Here is a 26,435-nt window from a genome sequence, read left to right as displayed (position 1 = left end):
AAGTTTGTCTTCATTTTTAGGAAAGTGCCATTTAAAAAAGTTTTCTTTTTTTTAGCACAGTGAAAATGTAATTTTCCGTGTTTTTTTTTTTTCTGAAAGTGTGCCACGAGTAGCTCGTCTTCTTTTTTGGAAAATGCGATGTAAAATTTGTCCTCATTTTAGGAAAGTAGCACATTTTGACGTTGCCGTCGGTCTTGTCACGGTTTGGTTTGGTTGCCCGCTCGTCGAATGTTTCCTTGGTGTCGTTGTTCCAACTTCTGCGCAACAAAAAAGTGCGCCATCACTTTTTTGTGTGTGTGTGTTCTTTCTGCTTGAAAACTTTCAAAAATGCGTCTTCAACTTTCGGGGGGAGTTTTCGACTTTGAAAACGAGTCCTAAAACGTTGCGGTGAGCGCAAGCAAGCAAACGGAATATTTATATATTATATCTTTTTTATTGTTGTTTTTTTTTTTTTTTGAAGTTCAGCAGGTATCACGAGCAGGCCCGGCGGTTCCACGGCTCTTCCGGCGTTCCCGTCCGTCTTTCCTGCGAGCGGGTCAAGCGCCGTTTATAGCTCGGCGGCGGCCGTTGCGTCCCGCCGACTGGTTTTCACGCTCCGTCTCAATCCTTCATAGAATAACGCGTTCTTGTCCGTGTCGGTGACCTCTGACCCTTTCCCTGCGGGTTAACTTGATGAATGAGTTTCTCGTTTTTTTCCAGGTCTGTAAACACGGCGGGATGGCACGATTCTCCCCTTTTGTTCTGGGACTCAATTTCTTTAATAATCAATCAATTTTCCCCACTGAAATGAATTGAAATGAACTACCGTAATTTCCGGCCTATTTTTCACAGGCTTTTAAACCCTGCGGTTTATGCGTTGATGCGGTTAATTTTTTTGCATTTTTTTCTAACGGCCACAAGGGGGCACTCGAGCGTAAAAAGGAATCTGGAATATATGTGCCGAAGAAGGGACTTTTACCGGTCCGGTCCTGTTTGCGCTGCGCTAGCGTGTTATTGCCGTGTCTCAGTGTTTTTTTTTTTTAAACCAGACCTATTGGCATGGCATTAACGATAGCGTTACTTTTTCACAGGTCAAAAGGTCAAAGGTATCAACCTGGAATGGGGGGCTGGGTGGGGGGGGGCAATGAAATCTTCACATCGTCTGATTGTTGCTAGTCCCGTTTGCTGCATTTTGGGACAAAAAGTCGGCGCTGTAATGCTTCAACTAGCATGACACAAAAACTCCCACCCGCTAGCGGACCGCGGCACAGGACGGGGCGAGCTGGGAACAAGCAGCGGCGTTAATTCCGCCAGCCTGCGCGAGTTAATTCGGGATATTAAAGCTGCCAGTCAGCACGCACCAACAAAGAGCGGCCGCAGTCCAATCACGCGAGGGGGGGGGGGTCGCGCTATGAAGGGGCAATTTCAACGGGCGCAGCTGCTGAACTGGGCGGGGTCAGCGTTCAGCTGGAGTTTCGTCGTGACCTCCGATGCTGGGAAAAGGGGGCGGGCGGGGTCAGGGTCGGGGAGGGGGGGGGGGGGGGGGGGGGCAAAGCTGCAATCGAGCGGCCCTCGGATTCCTGACTGGCTCGACGCAAGTCACTGATCCCACCTGGCTGACAGGTGAAAACCAAAGGAAACCCATCCATCCATCCGTTTTCTTAGCTGCTTATCCTCACAAGGGTCACGGGGAGTGCCGGAACCCATCCCGGCTGTCAACGGGCAGGAGGCGGGGTCCACCCTCAACTGGTCGCCACCCAATCGCAGGGCGCATGGAGACAGACAACAGCCGAACTCACAATCGCACCTATGGGCAATTTCGAGTGTCCAATTAATGTTGCATGTTTTTGGGAGGTGGGAGGAAAGCGGAGTGCCCACCCGGAGAAAAACCCACCCAGGCGGGGGCGAGGGTCGAACCCGGGACCTCAGAACTGCGAGGCAAACGCTTTCCAGCTGATCCCCACCATGCAAAGAAAACGCAAGAGTGCAAAGTTGGCCAAAATGTAACATTTGTGGGAACAAGCTACAGGATGGCCGTGAGTTGAATTCCCCTCCCAAATCTTTTGAGCAAACTTATTTCGGAAGGCCCGCATCCAACTGGTAGTAGAAGCTCTCGCTTGCAAAACGATGACCCGAACTGAGCTCGGCACTTTTTCATCGCTTAAGACCCGATAGAAACTTCTCAATAGCAAAGATTCAAAGTCCAAGCAAAAAAATAAAGAATATTTTCCTCCGTACTACCGTTCCACACACAAATTTGTTCGGGCGTCAAAGTTCGATCATCCTCATGAACAAAAAAAAGTTCCGTTTCATTGCTGCTTGCGGCTTTCATCGCGATTGTTTTGTTAGTTCTGCGGTTCAAACTGTTGAAACAATTCAATAACACGGCAGTCGCGGGATGAGGTCAAAATAAAAAAAAAAAAAAAAAATGAGAAAGTGGAAAATTTCTGATGTTTTGCCACGATGAATAATGGTCGATTTTGGTCGGCACGTGCAAAACCCGCCGCGGCGCTTCCCGAACCCGGCGTGACGCTGCGCGAAAAGTCTTTGACGCCTGTTTACGCATCTGCTTCGTATTTTGGGCAAAGGCGAGAACCTCAACCTCGCCGATCCGCTCCTGGCCGACCGGCCCGATTGTCGCGGATGCGCCAGATGACGGTTCTCGGTCTGGAACACGCTTGGAAACGCGTCCTTTGTAAAGCGCGCATTCCTTTCCCGGAGTGCGCGACAGGAGCTTTTATAGCGCGCTAACACATTCATGTGGCTTTCGCTTTCACTCACAAACAAGGAGTTTGGGGGGTGTGGGGGGGGGGGGGGGCGACAAGCGGAACCACATTTGGCTCGCGCTGGATTTGATTAGTGCACAATAGTCGCGCGTGGGGGTGTGTCGAATTCATCTGCTCACACGTGCCGTCGTGACCGCGTCGTTGTGGCTGACTAATTGTTGTCTGTAACAATAATCACACAAGAATTTTTATACACGCAGCCACGGCCCCTTTTTCGTGGCCAATGATTATCTAACATTGATGCCAAGCTCCGCCCACATGACATCGGTGAGGTAACACACTTTTACAATTTAACGTTGCTCACCCGTCAGGGATCTCTGCTCCTCACCAGGGCTCGTTTTGCCGGATTCCCGAGTAGAACTCTCTCAAAATATCACCAATCATCGAGCTGGGCTATGAAAAATGAGCTAACGGTGTTTACGTCGCTGTGTGTCGCCATTTCCGACACATTTTCACATTTTTGTGGTGTGAAATCATCCCAAAATGTGAGCATTTCTTTTTCCTTTATGGACGGTCATGGCCGACTTTCAAAATCTCGAGTGCGTCTGCTGTAAGTGTGGAAAAATGTTCAGACATTCTTGCCTCGAGTAATTTGACTGACCGTGATTCCCGGCCTACAGAGCGCACCTGGTTACACGCCTCACCGAGTACATTTGTCAAGGAAATACCATTTGGTACATAAACACGCCGCAGCTGTGTAAAAGTCGCAAGTGCCCACATTGGAACACGAGATATTTACAAAGAAAGAAGGTACACAGAAAGAGTTTAACCCTAGCACTAGCACTAACGCTAGCGCTAATGCTAACAGAGCCGGTTAAAATGAAACTTACCGGTAAATATCACTGAGACACGTCGGTAACACAGCAGCAACACGCTAGCACAGCGCTGATGCTAGTGCAGCGCTAACAGGGCCGGTACAAGTCACTTCCTCGGCACATATATTCCACCGGTCTCATTCTTACCTTTTCCGCTCAACTGCTACCTTGCGGCCGTTAGAGAAATATGCACAAATTAGCCGCATCACCGCATAAATAGCAGGGTTGAAAGCGTGTGGGGGGAAAAAGTCGCGGCTAATAGGCCGGAAATTACGGTAATTAATTTCCTTTTTTCTCATGTTGTGTTTTCATACAATATAGTACAGTTTTCTCAAAGATGTTTCATTAAATGGTGGTGTTTTGTTCTGGTGGGGGTTTGTTTATTTATGAAGTACTTTTGATGTGTTTTTTTTTTTTAAATATACGCATGTCAAAGTGCTTCATCTAGTTGAAATGAAGCCCTTGACATCATGACATCAAGTTGACCCATTCTGCTTGTTACCGCGCTTCGCTCTAATCTCCCGCAGGAAACTAGGAGGTCTTGTAAATGGAGTGCCTCAGGGCTCATATATTATCCCACTCTTTCTTATGGTACCACTAGCCTGCAGTCGCGTCCACCTCCGTTACGACCACCAATCATCTACGAAACGCTCTTGAAAGCATTAGCGTGACTTTACGCGTACGCCGACCCCCCCCCCCCCCCCCCAACGGGCTTGTAAATACTGGACACTCGGCAGATGGGCCGGGGTGGCGCTTTCACACCCTGTTCACGCCCCGCAGCGCCCCGCGAAAAGTCAAACCACATGACGTCACAGCGTGGCTTTTTCTTTGGATTTTGGAAGTCTCCTGTGGGTAATTTTTGCACTGTGACAATATCAAAAATTCAAATGAACCTCTTCGCATTCGTCATTTGCCGTCAAAATTTTTGACCGCGCGCTTTATTATTTTTATGATTAATGGCCGGTTCACCCATTTTTCCGCTAGCGTGCCACCATTTGCCAAGTAGTAGTCCACGCAGTTTCCGTGTACAGTATCGTCCGGCGCGTTCACTGAGTCACCGTCAGCCGGGAGGATGTGAGCTCACGGCGGATTACCGCGGCAGTCGGGTATTATTCTTATTATTCCGCCAGATTCCGCCGCGCTTTGTGTTTCGCTAATCGGACCACCGAAAGCCTTTCACCGGCAGCCACTGCGCTTTGTGTGTGCGTGTCGGGGGGGTGAACATCTTAAATATTTCATCCGTCAGCAAATCAGTTCGTGCGGGATTCAGGTGAGTCATCTTCGACGTTGACGTTTAAGCTCACTTCACGAGAGCGCCACAAATTGAAATAAAAACGAAAATGAAGCTCCTCCGCTTGTTTTAACATAGTTCCTTTGGCATCAAGTTGCCACAAGATGGCGCCAAAGCGATGATATAATATTAGACGGGGCTTTGGCCCGAGGACAAAAGCGGCGACAAGGTGAGTTTTGAGGAAATAGCGGCCAAGAGGTTGTCATGAGCAAGGCTTGGCCACTACCAGGAGGGCACCTGTCAGCGCCCAAAGCTGTTTCACATTGGGACTGTAATTCGACAGTCGGACTTTTTGTCACTGGTATTTGCCACTTTGTTGCATTCACTGCCTGTGGGACTCTCCGCTTCTACGCGTAAGTCAGAGTAACCCGAGTCACAGCGATTCCGCGCCCTTTTGTTTGATCCTGTCCTGTTGCGTTTGTTAGTTTGCCCCATCGTCGTCGGTCCTTGCTGCTACACCGTGTGTGACCCAGTTTCCGGAATAAACCACATTGAACATTATGCCTCTGCCTCGAAGTCCTGCATTTGGGTCAGCCCCCGCACTCTTGGCTCTTGACAGAGGTAAAAAAAAACCCCAAAAAAATCAATCAGTGACGAGGAAAATTTGCTCGTAGCGAATCACTTAAATGCAGAAGAACTCTGGACTGTAAAATAAAATCTCCTCCCATTAGTGCAATTTAAAAAATAATAAAATAAATAGAAAAATACGTAAATGTGGAAATAGAATAAATAGTCTTTTTTTTTTTTTTTAGCCAAAAGAATATTCACTGAAATTTAATGAAGCTTTATTGATTATGTGAAGTTTGTTTGTAAATTTATTTTGAAATAAATTATACACATTTCAAGGTAATTGCTAAAAACCTAAAGATTGACAATTGTGGATCTCTTATCTTATATTTTACCTGAGTTTATCTTACTGTACGCATCGTTCAGCGTGCCTCTTTGCAGAGAGAAAATGGAAGCGCAAAAAAGGGGAAAATATAATTCAAAGATGGCGACCGGCATGTGGACACTTCGTGGAGGCCTTGGAGTGCCTCGTTGTTGCGGCGCGAGGACGCACAATGACACAGTGCGGTACATCCAGCCACAGGAGACTATAAATTATGTAAATAAAAAAGAATGCTAGCTGAAGTAGCATCCATTTTTCCAGGTGGTAATCGAGTAGTTTCAGGGAATTTCGAGGACACGCCGAAAATTCTCAAAAAAGGATTTAATTTTCCAAAATTTTGAAGCCAATCCATTCATCTGTCGATTATTGAAATTATGGAAAGATTCATTGACGAATCGGATTTGAAAAAAAATCTTTTTTACTGTCAATAATTTTCCGTACTTGGCAGCCATTTTTTTTTTTTTTTTTTAAATCGTTCAAATGAAGGCAGAGTTGTTGACAAGACTTTGTGGTTCTTTTTCCATTTCCTCGACCTGGACCGTGTTTTTACGCAGGTGTCGATAAACGTCCCTTTTGTATCGTCATTGAAATTGTTCTGCCCCCCCCTTGGTGGTCCTCCGTTGGGCCGTTTCCATTAACACTGGCGCTCTCCCGTAAACAGATTAGCGAGGGTGAGGTCGGGGGCGGAGTGGCAGCAGATGTTGCCGCATTGTTGAGCTGGGGTGGGGAGGACCCCCCCCCCGCAGGCCCACCCCGGCCCACCTAGGCCCCCAGCCGAGGTGGAGTTCAAAGCCGGACCCCGACCCGGAGCTAATTGTGCAGCGCGTACCTCTCATTAATTCTTTTTCTTCTTCTTCTTCTTTCTCCGTCGTTGTCCGTGCGTTGACGGCGCCACGGCTTGTTTTTTTTCCCAGGCCGTCGGGCGAAAATTGTCGGTGCGAGAGACGCGGCGGGGGGAGGCGGGGCAAATTACAGGCCGGAGACCGGCAGCCTTTGATCCCGCCTCCTCCTTCTTCTGGCCCGGAGGTCTCACCGCATCAGCGTGTAGCTCCTGCAACTGCCGGTAGACGGCGGGAAAGCGCTGCTTTTGTCTGAATGAAGCTCCTCAGCTCACTTCAACGTTGTTATTTGTGTATAAAGCTGGTGTTACTATTTTCTAAATGAAGCTGTCACGGTCTGTTTTGGTTTATTTCGTTTTGACGTGGCTTCCGTGTCTCGGGCGCGTCCACCTGTTTTGGTGAACTTCCTCCTTTGCGTCGACCAATCAGCTCCCTCCAGCCATTCGTGCGTCTGTGCCTCGTCCAGGTGTTCCCCGCCCGCCGTCTTGTCACTCCGTTTGTATTTAGCTCCCTGGTTTCTTTCGGTTCTTTGCAGTCCTTTTTTTTTTTTTTTTTTTTTGAGGATGTCAGTGTTTATGTTTGTTGATGTCGTGGTTGTTGTCGCGTTTTGTTTCCAGTTGTAACTTTATTTTCGTCTCTTTTGTTTGGTTGCATTTTTCTCGTTAATTAAATATCATTTAGAGACTGCAGCCTTGCCTCCTTCTTCTCCGAAGCCCAAACCACGACAGAAGCTGCGTAATTCACTTCAATGTGGTTCCTTGGCATCTCAAATGGAGCAAATGGCTACTTTTTTCCAAATGAAGCGGCTCAACCTACTTCGACGTAGTTCCTTGGCACCCAGGTGGCAGTGAAGCGTAACTTTTGTCCAAGGGAAGAAGAACTTAAGTGCAGTTGAACATTGGTTAATCGGCCCCAAGATGGCGCCAAAGTGCAACTTTTTTTTCCCAAAATGAAGCCACGCAACTTATTTCCAAAGTTCGCGCTAAAGATGTTTGAAATGTTCGTATTTTTTTAACAATAAATCAGGGAGTCAAAATGCTTTTATGATCTGTAAAAAGTGCAAAATGATGACAATTTTGACTCATGATATTTTATATTATGGTGCCACGTGTCCTTATTAAAGGTTAGTTTGCAAGGTTGTTTTCCTCAAAGAGTGTTGCTTTTTTTTCCCAATATTTTATATTTTCCCAAACATTTTGTTACTATTTTCTAATATGTATTGTAAAGATTTTTTTTCCTTAAAATTTTCTCTGGAGATCTTCTTCTTTTTCTTTCGGCTTGCCCCGTATACGTATCTATATGTATTTTGTCAAATATTTGAGTCTGGTATTCTGTATATTTTTCAATGTTTTCCCCCTTCTCTACTTTTTAAGGTATTTTTGCGGGGGTTTTTTTTTCTTTATTTGTATTGAAATAATATTTCTCCATTTTGGATATTTATTCATTTTTATTCTGACAATGATTTATTTTAAAATATATATTTCTGCTCAGGGTGAGGGTTAGTTTGTTTTCGTGACGCAAGGCGATGACGTCGTTCGGTGATTTATTTTTTCTCTCGTTCCCCTCGTTTTATGGCCTTTTCCTGTGTCCAAAGTGTTGCTGTTCTTCCGGAAGACACTTCTGTCGTCCTTCCCTTTTCTTTTCCTTTCCTGTCCTCTCCTCCTTTTCCCGTCATTTCTGAAAACTGGTTTTTGAGCTGCGTGCTTGGATGAGTTTGGTGTTGACAGGAAGGTGCAACTCGCCCTGTGCGACCTTTATTTCGTTCTCCCTTTTGACCTCATTTTGTTTAACTTTTTTTTTTTTTTTTTTACATTCTTGCTTTTGTTTCTTTCTTTTTATTTCATCTGTATTTTTATTTTTTTTCAGCCGTATCTGACCTGGACGCGGAGAGCAAGCTGACGTGGCACTACCGGGCCCCCTGGCACAAGCAGCGGAACGTCCTGCGCCCGACCACGCGGCCCCCCTGCGTCGAGCAGCTGCACCGGGACGCCCACCCGGGCGACCTCCACGCAGGTAACAACACCCCGACGCTTGGAAGAACGCTTGCATCTTTTACTGGTATCGTTGCGCCCCCTAGTGGAATGTTTGTTTATTTTGCTGTCTAACTTTTGTTTTCAAATCGGTTGTCAAAGCTTTTAAACAAAGCAAAAATATGGAATCAGATAAAACGAGTGCCTCTCAAGGGACCGTCGTGCAATAGGCTTTAGTGTTCAGCTAATTTGAGGCTTCATTCCTTCAAAAAAAGGATCAAATTTAAGATCGGAAGCCACTGGAAAGTCTTCACGCTGAGCTGAAATGCGGAAAGTTTGTCAAAAATCATCAGGACGATGAAGTTGAATCAAAATGTTTGAAAACAAATAGCCCTGAAAAATGGCGTCCGTTTCATTCAAATCATTTTTCACATTTAGTTTTTTGTAAGATCATTTTCATTCGATATTGACGTACTGTTTTCGAATATTTCGCGCTTCAGTTTTTCTTTACTATGTAGTCCGACATCCTTCTTCGAGTATGTTGCCACTCATCTTTGTCTGCTATTCTTGGATTTGCAAAAATGTTTTTTTTCTCTTATACTTTGTAATAGTTTTTGTCCATTTTTGTTTTTGGGGGGCCATTTGGGATCTTTTTTATCTAATATTGTGTAATTATTTTTATAATATTTGCCGGTGTTGTTTCTAACAGTTACTATTTTACGCTTTTGAATGACATTTTTGAATATTTTCAAATCATCTCAGTATTTTAGTCCAATATTTTTCAACCCTTTTTCCTAGAAGTTGTGCATTTCGACCCGATATTGTAATTTTTTTTTTTTTGGGGGGGGGGGTGGCGGGGGCATATTTCTAGCTTCCCTTTCATCTGTATTTGTGCAAAGTATCGCGTGTTTGTGCGTTTGACCGATCGCGTCTTTGCGGCGTTCGCAGATGGTCGCCGGCGGCGCTCGTCCAGCAGGGGGCGCCGCGTGACGCTCTTCATCTCGGCCCTGCCGTCCGTGCCGGCGAGCCCGACGACGCCCGCCGCCAGGAAAGCCAGGAAGGGCCCGCGCGTGATGGCGGTGAGCCCGCACACCCGCAGACTTTCTCGTTGCTTAGAGGGCAAAATACAAATAGCTGATATATATTTTTTCTTTTTTCGCTGTTGTTATTCTACATTAATGAGAATTTGACTATCATATTTCAAACAAAAAACGAAGCCTTTATTTCTCCGGACATTTATTGCTAGACAAAGCGTTTCAGAACAACAGCTCTTGTTTGTTTTTAAAAGTGCGTCATACATCTACAAAACATTGCACAAGAATATTCTACAAAAGTATTTAACGATCCAATACTGTTTATCACCCACCCTGAGAGCTTAATAAACTGCAATAATATGAATTGTTTATCACAGAGGATAAAGAATATATGCCTGTGAGTTTTTGTTTTATGGTCGCTCTACGTGTGTTACTGTTCTTTAAAAACACAGTTAGCTTCGTTGGCCTGCAAATGACTTTTTAGCATCCTGTGTTAGCATTGACGCCAACTAGCCAACTTTCATCAGACAGTCGATGCGGTATACAACATGTACTATAATTTCTTGTCTATATATCCCCCCCCCCTTCAAAAAAAAAAAACTGTCAAAAGTCAGTGGTGCGTAAGGAACATTGGAAAAATGAAAAAAATCATTCCCATTTTATAAATGTATGTTGCCATCTAGAGTTTATGAAAAAGCGCTACACGTTCATTCTAATATGCCAGCGCCACCTAGAGGTTAAAAAAAGCATGCCTTCCATTCCAATACGTATGACTGCATATAGCATATGTATGTTCACGTGTACACGTAAGTTTACAGAACCTGGCAGAATTTGGGGAATATTGTTTATTTTTTTTTAAATACCATTGGCATTGGTTCTATTTGTTTAATCTTAATGCTTTTTTGAAATAGCTGACAATTCAATTGGAATCCCACTAAGATCAAATAAAATGACATTTTCGTCTGACCCTTCATGTTTTCTCCCAAGGATTGTACCCATCTTACAAATTCCGCACAGGGCACCAGACATATGAGCGCAAGTGTGTGTTTTCTCATTTACGAAATAAAAGCAGGGCTGGGAATTTCAAATTAAGAGTCGGGAAAGTATTATGGGTTGATGGTTGGAATCATTGTCTCCAAAAAACAAACAAGCAAAATGGTGCACACTGAGAATGTATTATACATGGGTAGAAGGGCTTCATCCACCATTGAGGTCAACTTTGGGGTGCGTGTGACACGCGAAATGGTGTACAAGAAAATGTTTGAGGTTGTTTTCCAACCCGTGGGGTGCAAATTCAAGATTTTGAAGTGTTACAGAAAAGCAAAGAAACAAACAAGAGCTGACTTGAGTCTTGAAGAAATACACAAAAGGAGCACTCAAATCCAACAAGGTTCCTCTTTGTTGTCACATTTTTTATTCTTATGTGTGTTGTCATCCATGTTGATTGTCATGTTTGTGTTGTTTGTCTGTGTGTGCTTTTGTTGTTGTTGTTGTTGTCGAATTCAGTTCCCAAGTTCCCGCCCGCCCTCCCCCACCGAATGTTGCCACTTCTCTCCGTGGAACAGAAAGGTACCGCAGACCTCCTCCTCGTCCGCCATCTTCTCCTTCCTCGCTGTCCCTCACTTTCTTCTATAAGTCGCCCCCCCCCCCCCCCCCGAGGAGCCAGACCAATTGCTTAGATGGATGGAAAGGAAGCGTGGTGAACGTTGCACGAGTTTTGAAGGGGGGCGTGCAGGGGGGGGGGTTGGGGGGGGGAGTGGGGGGGCGTCGTCTATGTTTGATTGCACGAGTGCAGCTTTGGAAAGTCTGAAACGGGGCTAATCGATCCGTCGCTCCACAGCGCAGCTGTCTTGCGGGCACCCGAACGCATCGCGCCGACTTCCTGTCCTCCCTTCTTGGTCTTTTTCATTTTTACGCGTCCGTCAATTGGCCGCGCTCGCTCCCTCTTTGACTTTTTTTTTTTTTTCTTCCAGTCGGGAGAGGTCTCCAAGGAGATCTTTTGTTGTGTGAGTAGTTTTTGTTTTTTTTTTTTTTTTTTTTGGGGGGGGGGGAGTGTCTTTTTGTGTGGCTGCAAATCCCGGCGGGAGGGAAGGCCGAGCACAAAAGCGGCAAAGCTGGCGTTGAAATGCGGGTGGGCGGCGAGAGGAAGCGGGAAACGTTTTGTCCTGACGGGATCGACCCCCCCCCCCCTGAAACAGCGTAGAACCCTCGGTGGCGACCCGATGGTCAGGCGTGTCCGGACGGTCTGGCGGTGCCGCTCGCTCGCTCGGCGTCGCACTGACAAATTCACAAGACGCTTTACTGCAGAAACTTGACAGTAAATGCAGTAGTTTTGCTCGAAGTTTGAACATTTCTTTTCTAATAATTTGATCTACTCATCATTGTCTAATTTTATCGACTCATTTATCTCTAATTTGTTTTGTTATATTTAAAAAAAAATCCAATGTTTCTGCCTTTTCCTTTTGATTTTCTTCCAACATTTATATTTTTAGATTTCTGTCCAATATTTTTCAATTAACATAAGTTTTTTTCTTTATTATTAATATTATTTTTCTAAATAGATATTTGTTAGTTTGTGACTTTTTTCTTTTGTCTAACACTATTATTTTCATTTTTCTCATCTAATATATACGACTTTTCCAGAGTTTCTAATATCTTTGTCTCATATGTTCATCTTTTTTGTTTGCTATATTGCATTCTTTTCAGTTTATTTTTTTTACAAAACATTCTTTATGTATTTTTTTTCTTCCACATTTTTCTTCAAGATTTTTCTATTCTTTTCTAATGTTTGTATTTTGATCATTCTACTTTCAATAGACTTTTCTTGATTTTTGCATGAAACGTTTTTCTTCTTTTTCTCAGTTTTGCTCCCCATAATTTCATGTTCAACCAATACTCATTATACTCAATATACACACACACACAAAAAAAATCTGAAAATATTTTAAAAATTGAAATGTGTATTACTGCCACACCCCAAAAAAAGTCACGTTTCACATTATAATGTAAATCGTTTCACACATTTTTCATGACCTTTTTTTTTTTTTTTTTTGGTGTGGCAGTAATACAATTCCATGCATGTTTAAATTTTTAAAATAATTTCAGATTTTTTTGTGTGTGTTCTGTTACATAAATATTGTGAGGTTGCGGCGTGTCGCATAAGAATTTTGCGGAATTCCCGACGTGGCCACTTCAGGGACGGTTGGACTTTCGGGCTTCGGCCGCGCTGCTCACGTTTGTGATTGTTCTCAGGCGCGCTCGCCGTTTCCATCTTCGACGGGTCCCGTTTGATTGACGGGCACACGTGTCCCTCCGTCTGTCCGCAGGCGGCGACCTCCGACCCGGCGTCCCCGGGCCAGCGCTCCAAAGCGCTGCCCGTCCCCAACACGCCGACCACCTTGGACAAGCAGACCAACTGGTCGCGAGCGCTGCCGCTGCCGACGCCCGAGGAGAGGATGAAATGCGACTCGCGGGGGGTCGCCTCCTGCGTGGTCCCCATCAACGTCACCGGTAAACGTTTGATTTCTTTTTGTATTTTCAAGATTCGAATCGGCCATCTTGGAGTTGATTTTGTTGGTCTTCGATAGCCCAGGAGATTTGATCCCATTGCTACGAAAGGTAGTCTTGTGTGCTAGACAGACCGACAAGGCTAAACCGTTGGAGTTTGGCTAATTGCATGCCGACGCAACCCGCCGAACAGGAAGTCAGCCATTTTGTTTTGAATCGACCGTTTTTGACTTGGTAACGTGAAAAAAAAAAAAAAATCAATTAGCACCCGACAGCATTTCCTCCACTTAACAGGAAATAACGGGGACGCCCCAAAAAGTCTCCGGGACCCTTGCCTGAAAGTCGGCCATTTTGTTCGGAAGCTCCGCTTTTTGTGAGGCGTACTTGACTTTTTTTGCCCCTTCCCGTCGAAGGTTTGCGCTGCAAATTCCGCAGTTCAACCAAATAATTGTGCCGCGCGGACTTCACGACGGCACAAAGCAAGCGAAAAGCACTTCCGGAGTGAAGTCCGGGAGACGCTGGGATGGAGCGGCAGCCGCCCGGAGTTTTTGTGCCGGCGCTCGCTGACCCGAATGCCGATGAGTTGCGTCCCGGCGCGCCGGCCGATCGACTCCGGCTCGCTGCGGCTTGAAAGAATCCGCATGGCGGGCGAAGCGGGCCGGTCGCCATGGTGCCGAGTCACGTGACGGCCGTGGTGACAAAGGCGGGGGGTGGGGGGGGGTGACAGATTTGGATTTATTGGGCAATGATCTTTTTTTTTTGGTTTCCATTAGTGGTTTTATTCCATGAGTGTATGTTTATTTAAATGAGAAAACATTAAGGGTTTCATTCAAAACACATTTATTTCAACATTTAATATTATCTTTTATATATTGATTTTTATTATTTTTCTTCATTATTAATTTGCATTTTATTTTGTCAGTCAATATTCATTTATTATTTAATCCTTTCTTAGTTTTACCTGTTTTCTTGCTTGCTTTATTTTCTTGAAATATTTACTATTTAAAATTTTACACCTCAGGGTATTGTTTTTAATGTATTTTACATTTTTTCATGCTTCTTGATGTTAATTATATTTATAGTAGCCTTTTAATGTATTTATTTTTAATTAAAAACGTCGTTATTTACATATTTACACAGTACACTATATTGTGATAAAACATTTGAATTGTTTTGTTTTTTGACAATTAAAAAAGATAATAATGATATATATAGCATATGATTTTAAAATGTATTACAAATTAATTCTTTTCTTCACTTTTGTCGATGTTTTAAATTGTTTAATTTTTTACAATCTATTTTTAAATGATGGTATTTCCAAAATAATGATATGGCTATGATTGGGGAAATGTTTTCAAATTTCTTCCAATTTTTCCTTTTGCTTTCTCAATTTCCGAGTGATTTAACGATTTTCCCGCGCGACGTGCTCACCTTTGACGTTCATTTCAACGTAGACGTCGTTTGCCAGAGTGGGCGGCGTGACAGCCGCCCCCCCCCCCCCCCGCCTCACGTGCCCATTCTCCCCCCCCCCCCCCCCCCCAAAAAAAAAAAATCTGTGGTCTCGCAGGCGCGGGCTTCGACAGAGACGCGGGGGCTCGCCGCTCGCTGGTCCACTCGCAGTCGTTGCTCCAGCGCAGGCGGAAGCTGCGGCGGCGCCGGACGCTGGCCGGCGTTCCCGGGCAGCTGCGCGACTTTGCCTTTGGTACGTTTTCAGAAATTTCATTTTGTATGCTTTCTAAGTACTTATTGATTAAAAAAAAAAAAAATCCATCATTTGTTACTCGGTTCTGTTTAAAAATAAGCGTGATCGTTTGTCCCAGCAGACTCGGACGACTCGCCCGGCTCCCGAGAACGCGGCGCGATCGTCCGCGCCGGCTCGGACGTCAGCCCGTCCGACGAGGATCTGGCCAATCATCTGGTCACCAGAGACTCGGGTTGCCAGACCGAGGACTTCTTGATCTCCGGGGCGCCTTCGCGCAGGAGGATCCGGGCTCAGCGCGGCCAGCAGGGGGCGGCGCTGTGCTTCTCTCGATCGGCCGGCGACATCGCCGCGCTGCGGGACGTCCCCGACGACGCCTTCGCCGCCCGGCAGCGGACCCGAAGTCTGCCCCGAGACGGCAGCCGGACGAGGACGGACGAGGACGAAGACGTGACGGAGTTCTCGGCTTTAAACGGCGAGGAGGACTTAATACCGAAGGACGAGGAGGAAAGCGCCGACGAGCAGGCCGGGTCGGGGCAGCTCTCGACGACGCCGGAGCGGGTCTGGGCGGAGAGGGCCCGCTCGCGGCCGACCCGGACAGGCGACGCGGGCAGCTGCGACGCGTCGTCCGGTTCCGACACCTTCGGCAGTCCCGCGCACTCCGTGTCGGCTGCCGGCGTTTTGGGGGGCCCCGCGGACCACAAGGACGACCACCAGTCCTCCAGCGGCAACTGGAGCGGCAGCAGCTCCACGTGCCCCTCGCAGACCTCGGAGACCCTCGCCCCGGGGACCTCCCCGTTGGCCCGTTGCGATTCGGAGCTCTCCCTGAACACCGCCGGCCATCCCGGCGACGACCACCCCGGCTTCACGCCGGATCCCTACGCCGGGCTCAGGACCCGGAGGGTGGGCTCCTTCTCCTCCACGGCCATGGACATCTTAGAGGAGGCGGGCGCGTGGAACTACTCACGCCCGGACCCCCCTGGTCAGCCTCGGGACCTCAGCCCCGAGTCCAACAGGGAGGCGGGCAGCAGTCTGGGCTGCCCGAGCTTCGCCAGCATGGCCACGTGCGAGAGCAGCTTTTCCGACAAGCCTCCCTCGGAGAAAGCCGACACGGCGTCTCACTACTCGGAGGACACGGAAGGCTACTACACCTCCATGCACTTTGACTGCGGTCTGAAAGGCAGCAGGAGCTTCACGTACTTTTACTCGGACCACGCGGCTCTGGGGCCGCGCTGCCTGTCTTTGAGGAAGCCGAAGGCCAAGCCGCGTCCGCCCAGGCGCAGCTCGTCGCTCCGGACCGTACGCGACGAGGACGGCGTGTCGGACCTCGGGGAGAAAAACCTGCAGCTGGTTTTGTCCGGCTCGTCGGGCCACATGGCCAAAGAGGTGCCGGGGGTCTGGGAGGCGGGGGGATCTTTGGAGCTGCCCTATTTGGACATCTTCGGCTCCGCGGCTGCGCATTCCTTCAAAGACGAGGGCGTCGTCCAAGCCGACTACGCCGACCTGTGGCTCCTCAACGACTTGAAATCCAGCGACCCGTACCGGTCTTTGTCCAACTCCAGCACGGCCACCGGCACCACGGTGGTGGAGTGTGTCAAATCGCAGGACAGCTCCGAGTCGCAGGCGTCCCGGTCGGGCTCCGGGGACACCACCCCCTCGTTGACGCCCGCCGAGGGCGACTTCAAGCTGGCGGGCCTGGCCAGCCCCTCCAGCGGGTACTCCAGCCAGTCCGAGACCCCCACCTCCGCCTTCTTTCCCGGCCCGCTGTCTCCGTCTAGCGCTAAGCGGAAACCCAAAGTACCGGAGAGAAAGTCATCGCTCGCCTCCAAGCCGGAGCCGGAGGTACCCGTCGTCCCCTCGTCCCGCACAGATTCGGGTGCTTTTTGCTGCGTCGCCGACGACCGGACGCCGATCCAAGATCACCAGCGCGTAGCCGAGTCGCCGACCGGACCCTCCCTGAACATCACCGTCCAGCTGCGATCCATTCGCAAGGAACTCCATCCCGACCCCGATGACGGCAGCTGTTCCGCCGCCACCTGCCGCGGCGCGTTCGCCAATCGAGCGCCATCAGAATTGAACAGCCGGCGCTCGGCCGGGCTCGACCCGCCGCGCCCGTCTGACGAGGAGCTCGTCAATGGCCAGATGACGGCAGAATCGGCGGCGGCGTCGCCAGCGGCGGACGGGGAGGCGCGAGAGGACGCCGCTGAAGAAGATCTCGGTCCCTCCGCGCCGAGTCCACCCGCCGCTCCGGACCGAACGCCCGTCGCGGATCCGGGAAGTTGCGACGGGAACCGAGACCCGGCGTCGCCGGAGAATCCGGCGGGAAACCGGGAAGAAGAGTCTGGCGCCGAGGAGAACCCGGGCCAAGGTAGGGCCAAAGTCTTGCGTGCGGGACCAGAACGCCGGCGTAACTTTTGCGCTCCAGCAAACTAAAACAACAAAAACGTTGACGGTTAAAAGAGGACGTTTATTTTCTCAAAATCTATTTGAACAAGTGGCTGCTCGGTAGAAATTGTTAGCCTCACACATCTGAGGACCCGGGTCCGATCCCGGCCCCGCCTGCGTGGGTTTCCTCCCACATCCCAAAAACATAGTTCCATATTTACATCCGAAACACATCCTTTGACTGACAAAAGTATAGCTATGTGACATTTTTTTTCATAAATATTTGTAAAAATCTGTCCAAAGTGAAATAAATGAAATCTTGTGAAAATATTTTGAAAACGCAAAGACAAGTTAAACTATTTTCATGAACTTTTTACAAAATTTGGAGATTTTTTTAATCAGGAAAAAAAAAGTACTTTTCATCCAAAAATTTTTTGGGGCTGAAAAATAAATATTAAAACATTTTTTCTCCAAATCATTTTAATTTGTACTGACAAAATATACTACTTCATGACTCAATTTTTTTTCCCAGAAATATACTACTTTCCCCCTTAAAATATATACTAATGATACTTTTTCCTGGAAAAATATTTATTTTGAACGCTATGTCTGAAAAATGATTTTTTTTTTTTTTTATTCTGCTTCTTTTCTTCTCCAAAATACAACCGTTGATCTCAAAACTGAAACACATTTTGTGATGGGAAATATACTGCAGGTTTCTCAAAAATGTACAAATCTACATTTCTGTTGAAAATATATTCTGTAAAATTTAATTTTTTCTTTTAAAAAAGCAAAACAATTTCTGTTGAAAATTACATAAGACAAAATCTTAAAGTTGTACCACTTTTCTCGTTCAAACGTGTACTTTATCCTGTGCCCCCCACCCCCACTAAAATTTTAAATGTTTTTCACGCAGACTCGACGTCGCCGCCGAGCGCCGAAGGTCAGGCGGGGGACGACGACGACGGCGTCTTCCTGTCGCCCGCCAGAAGCCGAACCACGGACGACCTCTTCGCCGCCATCCACAGGTCGGCACGGCGACGGCGTGCAAGTATTTGCAAATTTTTCGGGAGGCCGTCGGCCAATCGGGCGATTCTCAGAACGCCGAACGGGCTGCGAGAATGGAACATTCCGGATGATTGAAAATCTTCAAAGCTCTGACCGCGGCAAAAAATGATCCAAACTTTTGTGGTTGTTTTCGACAAAAACATTTTCAGGCAGATGCTTTGTTATGTCAAAGGAAAAACACTTTTTTAAAAAATTACTTTTAAGAAATCCAGAAAAAAAAAATTACTTTTTTCAATTTTTTGTCGTATGAGGAAAAGATAATCTATCTCGGAGAGAGACATGTTTTTACTTCAAATTTTTTTTCCCAATGTCATTTGTGGAGAATCGTTTTGAACTCATCGTTTGTTCAATTCTACCCTTTCCTTCCAAATCCATTTTTCCTCAACTACGACAGCGAAAGAATATCGGCGATTGGCCTTCAATGTAATTATCTTCCGGTCCGTGTTTTTCCGTTCAGGTCCAAGAGGAAAGTGTTGGGCCGGAAGGAGTCCGGCGAGCTGCCCGCGAGGAACGGTCCGTCGTCCTCCGGCGGCCCGACAACGCCGCCGCCCGGGGCCGTCCGCTCCCCGGGCCCCGCCACGTCGCCGTCGGGGGCGTCGCCCTCGGGCCCGCAGAGGGCCCCCGGCGCCATCTGCCGGAACGTGAAGAAGTCCAGCACCTCCAACGAGGAATTCAAGCTGCTTCTGCTCAAGAAGGGCAGCCGCTCCGAGTCCGGCTACCGCATGTCGGCCGCCGAGATCCTCAAGAGCCCCGTTTCCCCTAAAGGTCACCCGCCGGGCGAGCAGGCGGCGGCGGAACCGCTCGAGGCCGAGGGCTCCTCGCCCAAAGCCTCGGCCTCGCCGTGCTCGTCCAGGACGGGCCGCGCCAGGATCCCGCCGCCCGCCAACAGCAGCCGCTACGCCGCCCGCGCGCGCTTCTACTCGGCGCCCATGCAGGCCATCTCCGAGGGCGAGGCCGAGAACTCGGACGGCGGCCCCCACGACGACGAGCCGCCGCCGCACCCGCATTTCGCTTGATGACCCCCCCCCCCCCCCCGCGGACGCGGCCCGCTCATCTTCTTCCTTGGCGCCGTCGCCTCCTTGATATCGTATCGTCTCTGATATTTTCCAGAAACAAAATAATTTGTTTGGAATCATTGAAAATAACCATCATTCAAAATTGTTCACAGAAACAAAGTATTATGCAAGGGAAAAAAATAATAGGAAATTACTTTTTAAAATGAATTTAAACTAATCATGATTTTTTAAAATTAAAAAAATATATATATATATATTTCTCAGAAAATAGTGCCATTTTTAACAAAAAAGAAGTCAGATTTCACGGAAATGCAGATTTTTTTTAAAGTCTATTTTAAAGGTGAAAAAACAAGAAAGAAGAAAAAAAGTGAATATTTTCAAGAAAAAAAGTATTTTTCGAAAAAACATTTTGGGTGAGGGGAAATTATTTTAATTAAATTTAATGAAAATGTTGACTTTGCCCTCAAAAATATGAGTTCGTTTTGGTAAGATTTTGCCTTTCTTGAAAAAGATATCCAACTTTTGGCTCAAATATTATGCACCGATTTTGCATATTTGCATGGCAAGTTTCATAGCTTGTCATGAGATAACTTTTTCATATTTCTCTCTTCATCATGTTTTTTTTACTTCCCTCCCCAACTCAAAAACAATTCTTTAAAAATGAGAAATTCCTAAAAATAAATATAAAAAAAGATATTTTTCTTGAATTTTTTCCTCCAACATCTCTATATATTTAAATAAAATTAGGATAATTTTGATCATTCATATTGCCTCTCATAAAAGTATTTTTATCCCCTGAAAATATTTATTTTTTGTTTAAAAAAAAAACAAAAAAAGAAGACATTTTTCCCCAAAATAGGTTTTTATTCCCACCCCATAAATATTCAACCTATTTTTTTTAAACCAGACTTTCGATTTTTGAGACGTTTCTTGACGTTTATCCCCCCTCAAAATATCTGAAAAATTCTCCAAAAAATGCTGCTTTTAACTATAAACGAATTCCTTTTTTTGTTCTTTAAATTTCAATGATTTTTTTTTCTGTCGCGTAACTCTTCCTTTTTTCTTCTCGCTTTCTCTCCGCACTTGCGCTTCGCAGCGACCAGAACCCGAAAAAGATGATCCGCCAAACCCACAACTCGTCGGCGCGTTTCGGCCACGACCACTCGCGAGATATTTTGAAAATGCACAAAAAAAAAAAAAGGTTGACGGCAAACTGTGACGGCAAAGCGCAAGTCGAAAAAGAAGAAGCGCCGGAAGTTGAAATGATGGCGAGCAAAAAAGTCTTGTAGTGGGCTTGGCTTGACTTGGTGTGTTTTTATTCTTTTTTTTTTTTTTTTTTTTTTTGAGGGGGGTGCGAAGAAGTGTTTGTAGCAAAAGGTTTTGGGAAGTGCCGAGCGTGTCGGAGGCAGGTCGGACGCCGAAGCGGTCGGTGGCGCCTCTTCCGCGCTTGCAGGGATCGATCCAATCTTTTTTTCAGAAGCAGCTCGACTAGGACGTCTCCTCGTGGAAATGAACTTTATGCATATTACATGAATCGCTCCACCTCCGCTTGGCCTTCAAACTTTTCCTTGCGCTAACTGCTGACTGTAAATAGGATCCACGTTGTCGCGGCAACGAGGCTAACGCAAAGAATTTGACGTCATTCCAAGTTTGGTTGTAATTTTGTAGCACTGATCACGTGATTTTGGCGCCCTTTCTTTGTGTTTTTGCCGGCTTTCGTCACACAAGAGCGGCACCGTTGCGTTTGGAGGTGCCGGCGACAGCGCCACCTGGTGGACGTCCGGGTGGGAGTTTGGGACTGAAGCGGCGACGGAACCAGCGTTTGTCCAATCGTGTACAGTACAAGCAAAAACAAAGATAACTAAAAGTGTTTACATGGACTTGAAAGTGTTGTACATTTATGAGTTCTTGTCTTGTATTTATTTTCTTTGTAAACAACGTGATGGAGTGAAAAAGGAGCAATAAATGTGACTGCTTGGAAAAGAAAAACAAAACTGGCGTGTTGGTGAAACTCGGCAACCGCACGGCCGCAGTGGCTCCCCCTGGTGGTGGCGGCGCATTGAACTTGTCACAACTTCAAGCGGCCGAATGGCTCACGGCCTCCCCCTGGTGGTGGCTCGTTGAAATTGTCAAGTTCAACGGCTGCTTGGCCAATTGCAACAAAAACAAAACAGACATTTTCAAGGAAAGATTGAAGAATATCAGAAAAATATTCCAATACTTTATGGGAAAAATAGAGAGTTTACAAAAAAAATAAAATTTCTATGCTATTCGAAAAAGCTTTTTCATTTCGAGAGGAAAAAAATTCAATATTTTTAAGAAAAGAAACATCATCACAAGTGTTTTCACGAGGGGGATATTTTTCAGGAAGAATGTATTTTTCATCATTTCAAGGAGGCCACCCAATTTCAAAAATTTTATTGGTACGCAGATTTTTTTTTTGTGTGTGCGTTTTCCTTGATTTATTTTAATTTTTTTTAATATAATACTGCTTTGCTAAAACATGATGGCGGTTGCCGTTTGTGACGTCACCAAGGCAGATTCGAGATGAAGGAGCCAAAGGGAAAGTTCACGTGGAACGTCGGTTCCCGTCATGGCGCGTGCACGCCGACATCAGCTCTTGCGTGAACGCGCACTCTGTCATCACTCGTAAGTGTCAGCTTTCAAAAACAAAAAAAATCCCAAAATATGCTTTCGTTTTCTTTTTGTGCGTTATTGTTGTCCAGTCAAGGGCCTTTTGACTATTTCAGCGCCTAAATTGTTTCAAAATGTTCCATAGTGTTAATATGGAGCGTGGAGGGGTGGGGGTGGGGGGGGCAAGGGGGAGGGGCCAGTGTGGCGATTGCGCACGCAATCCGGCGTGACGTCACTTGGCCACTGAAGAGAAGAGAGCCCCCTCAATGACGAGATAAGCCTTATCTTGTCTTTTTTTTTTTTGCGTGGGGTGTATTGGCGTATTTGTAGTATTTTTGGGAGCATTGAAGAAACGCGCAGGGCGGGCTCGAACCTCGAACTGCTGCCGCGCGCGTGCGTGCGCGAGGTGAGTACGTCCAATTTCCATTTCATTGATGCAACGACGTTAAAGGGAAGGAAGGAAGGAAGGAAGGAAGGGAAGAAGGAAGGAAGGAAGGAAGGAGGAGGAGGAAAGGGAATGGTGACGCAGGCTCGGCTCCGTTCTCAAAATGTCCTTTTCTTTGGAATATTTTGCTTTTCTTGGTTCCGTCGACGCGCGACGTTCCGCTTGGTTGCGCTTGTGGTCGCGCGGCGAGCGACTGTGACGCGGCGGTTAGCAGGCGGCTAGTTAGCAGCTAGCAGGCTAACTGTCACTCGTCTCCTGTTCTTATGGCAACCGAGGCGCGCCCCCGTCACGTGCGCGACGCCGCCATCGTCGCCTTCACTGTGACGTTTTCATTTTCCACAAGAAGAAAATTCCTGCGCGAGGTCAAGTAAGGATTTCAGAGATTATTTTGATATCAAAAAGAATGTATTCTCATATTTTTAACGTTGATTTACAATAGATGTTATTACAATCAATATCAAATATTTCACTTTTTTCCATACGGGCCGAGGCAAAGAAAATTCATACGCGAGATCAATTAAGATTTTCAAAAAAAATATATGTATTCTCATATTTTTAATGTTGACTTACAATGGATGTTATTACAATCAATACCAAATATTTCACTTTTTTCCCCCATACGGAGATGGGCGAAGAAAATTCATGCGCGAGGTCAAGTAAGGATTTCAAAGAGATTATTTTGATATTAAAAATAATGTATTCTCATATTCTTAATGTTGATTTACAATGGATGTTATTACAATCAATACCAACGGGCCTAGGCAAAGAAAATTCATACACGTGGTCAAGTAAGGATTTCAAAAAAACATTTTGATGTTAAAAATAATGTATTTTCATTTTTAATGTTATGATTTACAATGGATGTTATTACAATCAAAACCAGATATTTAACTTTTTTTCCCCCATACGGAGATTGGCGAAGAAAATTCATGCCTGAGGTCAAGTAAGAATTTCAAAAAGATTATTTTGATATTAAAAATAATGTATTCTTAAATTTTTAATGTTATGATTTACAGTTGATGTTATTACAATCAATACAAAATATTTGCTAAATGGATGCAGCTGAATTGTGTTGTGAAAAAGTTCACCCATTTATTTTAATAAAGCGTGGTTGTAAAATAGTGTATTTGCATAATAAAATAAGTATTTTTATATTATACCATTTATAATTAACCGGCAAGTAAGAGAATAACTCCCCATCCATCTATTTTCTGAGCCGCTTATCCTCACGAGGGTCGCGGCGCGCTCGAGCCTATCCCAGCTGTCCTCGGGCAGGAGGCGGGGCACACCCTGAAGTGGTCGCCAGCCAATCGCAGGGCACGTGGAGACAGACAACAGTCGCTCTCAGCAAGCGCCACTCAGGTGGGGCCGGGATTTGAACCCCGGTCCTCAGAACTGTGACGCCGACGCTCCAGCCGATTGCGTCAACCGTTCCACCATGTGTGGAACAAAATGTAAAAAAAAAATAACATTCATCCTTTAAAAATGGTATTATCGTTCATAAACACGAGAGCTGCAACTGGCTTCGGATGGACGAAGCCTTGACAAGGGAAACCGGCCAACGTGTCGGGGGCGGAGGCGACCGCAGCGGGATTGTCGAGCCCCCGAAAGACCTCACGGGTTCTGTGTTTCAGGTTTTCCCGGAGGGACGATGGCCGGGTGTCGCCACTAGGCCTACATGAAGAAACAGAGCCTTGGAATTATGGAAGCGTCCGAGGAATTGTCCCGCTCCGACCTGGCAGGAGAAGCAGAAATCCCAGAGAAGGAGGACCACGGCGTCGATCCATCTGCTACCCAGGAGTCCTGCGCAGTGGGATTAAGCAAGGGAGGCCTCGCGGAGACGCCCGGGTCGGTGGCGGGAGCGGACGCCGGCGTCGCACCGGGCGGCGTGGCTCTCAAAATGGCCACCACCGTCCTGCACCCTCTGTGTTTGGGAGAGAACCCGCTGATGTTACCCATCCACCTCCAGATGGCGGCGGCCACCGGGCCACAGCTCGGCCCGATGGGAGCGGCGCCCTACTTGCTGACGAGCCCCAACCAGGTCTCCCTCCCGCTGGTCTTGGATCCCGCCGTAATCCCGCAGAACAACATTCTGTGTCCCAATCCGTTGTCCTTTGTGGAGCAGAAATCGGCGGCGGGACTCCCACAAGACCCCAACCTGCTCTCGCTCCTCCAGAATCCGGCCTTTGCTGCCATCCTGCAGGATCATTTCCCGTCCCAGGCCGGTCCCACGACCTGCCAATCCCCGGGGTCCCCCTTCTTTCCGCCCTCTTACTCGTCCCCGCTGGCCCCGCTGGTCCCTCCCGCCACTCTCCTGGTCCCGTACCCTGTCATAATCCCCTTGCCGGTTCCTCTGCCGATCCCGCTACCCGTCCCCATCCCCCAGACGGAGGACTCCAAGACCAATTTGCCAAAAGCAGTCTGCACGGAAACAAAAAGCACTCAGACGCTCCAAGATCGAGACACAGTGGCGCAAAGCTCGTCCCCCCAAGTCCTGGACCTGTCCATGCGAGGACCGTGTACCGTGGAACCCAAACAGGAGTACCTCAGTCCACAGCACCAAGACAGCGTGCTCGACTTGTCGGTGCCCGTGGACCGGAAACAGCGCACCACATCACGCGGTCCCAGCCGGTCTTTGGAACGCAGCGCCAGTCTAGATTCGAAGATCCTGGGTAGTCTGGCGTCTCTGGAGTTTAGCCGGCAACACAAGTGGATGCTGGACGGCGGAGCGGGCAGGTCGCCCTCCCTGGGGCCAGGGACGTCCAACCTGGAGATCGTCAGCACCTCGCAGACGGCCAAGGTCATCGTCTCGGTGAAGGACGCGATCCCGGCCATCCTGTGCGGGAAGATCAAGGGCCTCTCCGGGGTGTCCACGAAGAACTTCTCTATCAAACAAGACGGGAGCCAGGGGATGCCGGCCCAGCTCTTTGGAGTGCCAGCCCCCCCGCCCCCGCCGCCACGGCCCCTGCACGGTCCCGACGACGGCCTGAAGAAGGTCCCCGGGAAAAATCGAGCCATAAAACTGAAGAAAGTCGCTTCTCAAGAGATCCACTTCCTGCCCATCAAGAAGCAGAGACTAGCGGCGATCTTTCCCAGGAAGTGAACGCCGAGCCTGCCGCGAGCGCAACAATCACTCAAAGCAGGGTTTGCTCAAGGGCTTTTTTTTCCCGTTCTTTACACGCGCCTTACGCCCACGTCTACTTCGCCGCGGGATGTATTTCAGTGGTTCCCAACTTTTTTATTGAGCCAAGCCACGGACAGAAGGAAGTGAAATTGGATCATTTCCCGACCATCCGGTCTGGAATGACTGACGGATTGGACTGAGAAAGCCCAGTTGACAAGAACTGTTTCTATTTATTTTTTGGATAATCCCGACAAGTACACACACACACGCGTTGTGCTTTTTGTAGCCTGACTGTTGGTAACGGAATTTTGTACCGTTGCAATCGTAAAAACAAACCAACATTGTCGTCGTCCATATTTTTGCGCGCAATTGAGTTTCTGAGTATTCCCGCCCGAGGCCGTTTTGATTGGATTTGATTCCACGATGTCCCGACTGTGCGCGTGCTCGTTCCGATTAGCGTTAGGATTAGCAGTGACGCTAACTCTTGTTGTTGTTGAGTTTGTTTCATTTCCCGAGTTCACTTTGTGGTTAGTAGTTTAAAAAAACAAAACAAAACAAAACAAAAAAAAAAGGTGACAGGGTTTTGTGCCTGATAAATTGTGATTTTTGTCCAAGAACAAATGAAAGCCTTTCGCACAAGCTTCACATTGATTATTTTTATTTATACTGTACATTTTTTTTTGGTATTTGTTTGATCTTGGCTAATTTATTGTTTGTAAAGAAAAAAAACGTATACGGTGTGTGAAAGTTATTTAACGAAATCGTGCGAGTGACTCGCGGCGGCGACGAACCGAAAGTCACGACATTTTCAGAACGTGTTCCGGAAGCAATCTTTGCGTGTGAAATCCCTTTTAATAAAGCTCTTTACACTAAATATGTGTACGTCTTCAGTTATTTGTGGATTTTCTTTCTTTTTTTCTTCTTGTATCCATTTTATTACGAAAACAACCATGC

At 47.0% G+C, this 26,435-nt stretch overlaps 2 protein-coding genes across 5 annotated transcripts in view; both read left to right on the top strand.

The window, feature by feature from the left end:
* LOC133503076 (actin remodeling regulator NHS-like) overlaps positions 1-21,330 on the top strand; it is a 57,532-nt gene extending 36,202 nt beyond the window's left edge. The window contains exons 2-9 of one of the 2 annotated variants that reach the window (XM_061824216.1): positions 8,466-8,612; positions 9,518-9,648; positions 11,110-11,172; positions 12,930-13,113; positions 14,678-14,812; positions 14,931-17,177; positions 18,111-18,222; positions 18,720-21,330. In XM_061824216.1, the coding sequence (XP_061680200.1) occupies positions 8,466-8,612; positions 9,518-9,648; positions 11,110-11,172; positions 12,930-13,113; positions 14,678-14,812; positions 14,931-17,177; positions 18,111-18,222; positions 18,720-19,278 (3,578 nt within the window). In that variant the 3' untranslated portion in view covers positions 19,279-21,330. The remainder of the gene's footprint in view (positions 1-8,465; positions 8,613-9,517; positions 9,649-11,109; positions 11,173-12,929; positions 13,114-14,677; positions 14,813-14,930; positions 17,178-18,110; positions 18,223-18,719) is intronic. The other variant, XM_061824218.1, reaches the window with a different exon arrangement.
* Positions 21,331-22,123: 793 nt separating this feature from the next.
* LOC133503234 (retinoic acid-induced protein 2-like) lies at positions 22,124-26,323 on the top strand. 3 transcript variants are annotated; one of them, XM_061824611.1, is made up of 2 exons: positions 22,124-22,318; positions 23,992-26,321. In XM_061824611.1, exon 2 carries the CDS (start codon positions 24,036-24,038, stop codon positions 25,458-25,460), a length of 1,425 nt encoding a protein of 474 aa, XP_061680595.1. In that variant the 5' UTR covers positions 22,124-22,318; positions 23,992-24,035; the 3' UTR covers positions 25,461-26,321. The 3 variants fall into 3 exon arrangements, with proteins under 3 accessions (XP_061680595.1, XP_061680596.1, XP_061680597.1); XM_061824612.1 differs by lacking the exon at positions 22,124-22,318 and adding an exon at positions 22,362-22,724 and having other exon boundaries at positions 23,992-26,322; XM_061824613.1 differs by lacking the exon at positions 22,124-22,318 and adding an exon at positions 23,002-23,013 and having other exon boundaries at positions 23,992-26,323.
* Positions 26,324-26,435: the final 112 nt, after the last annotated feature.

The sequence above is a fragment of the Syngnathoides biaculeatus genome, chromosome 7 (assembly GCF_019802595.1).
Source record: "Syngnathoides biaculeatus isolate LvHL_M chromosome 7, ASM1980259v1, whole genome shotgun sequence".
Classification (NCBI taxonomy): domain Eukaryota; kingdom Metazoa; phylum Chordata; class Actinopteri; order Syngnathiformes; family Syngnathidae; genus Syngnathoides; species Syngnathoides biaculeatus.
This window is presented reverse-complemented; position numbering and strand designations above follow the sequence as displayed.

Bases quoted from the DNA above. Each gene is read 5' to 3' on its own strand.
- LOC133503234 (XM_061824613.1), top strand. From the start codon at position 24,036: ATGAAGAAACAGAGCCTTGGAATTATGGAAGCGTCCGAGGAATTGTCC.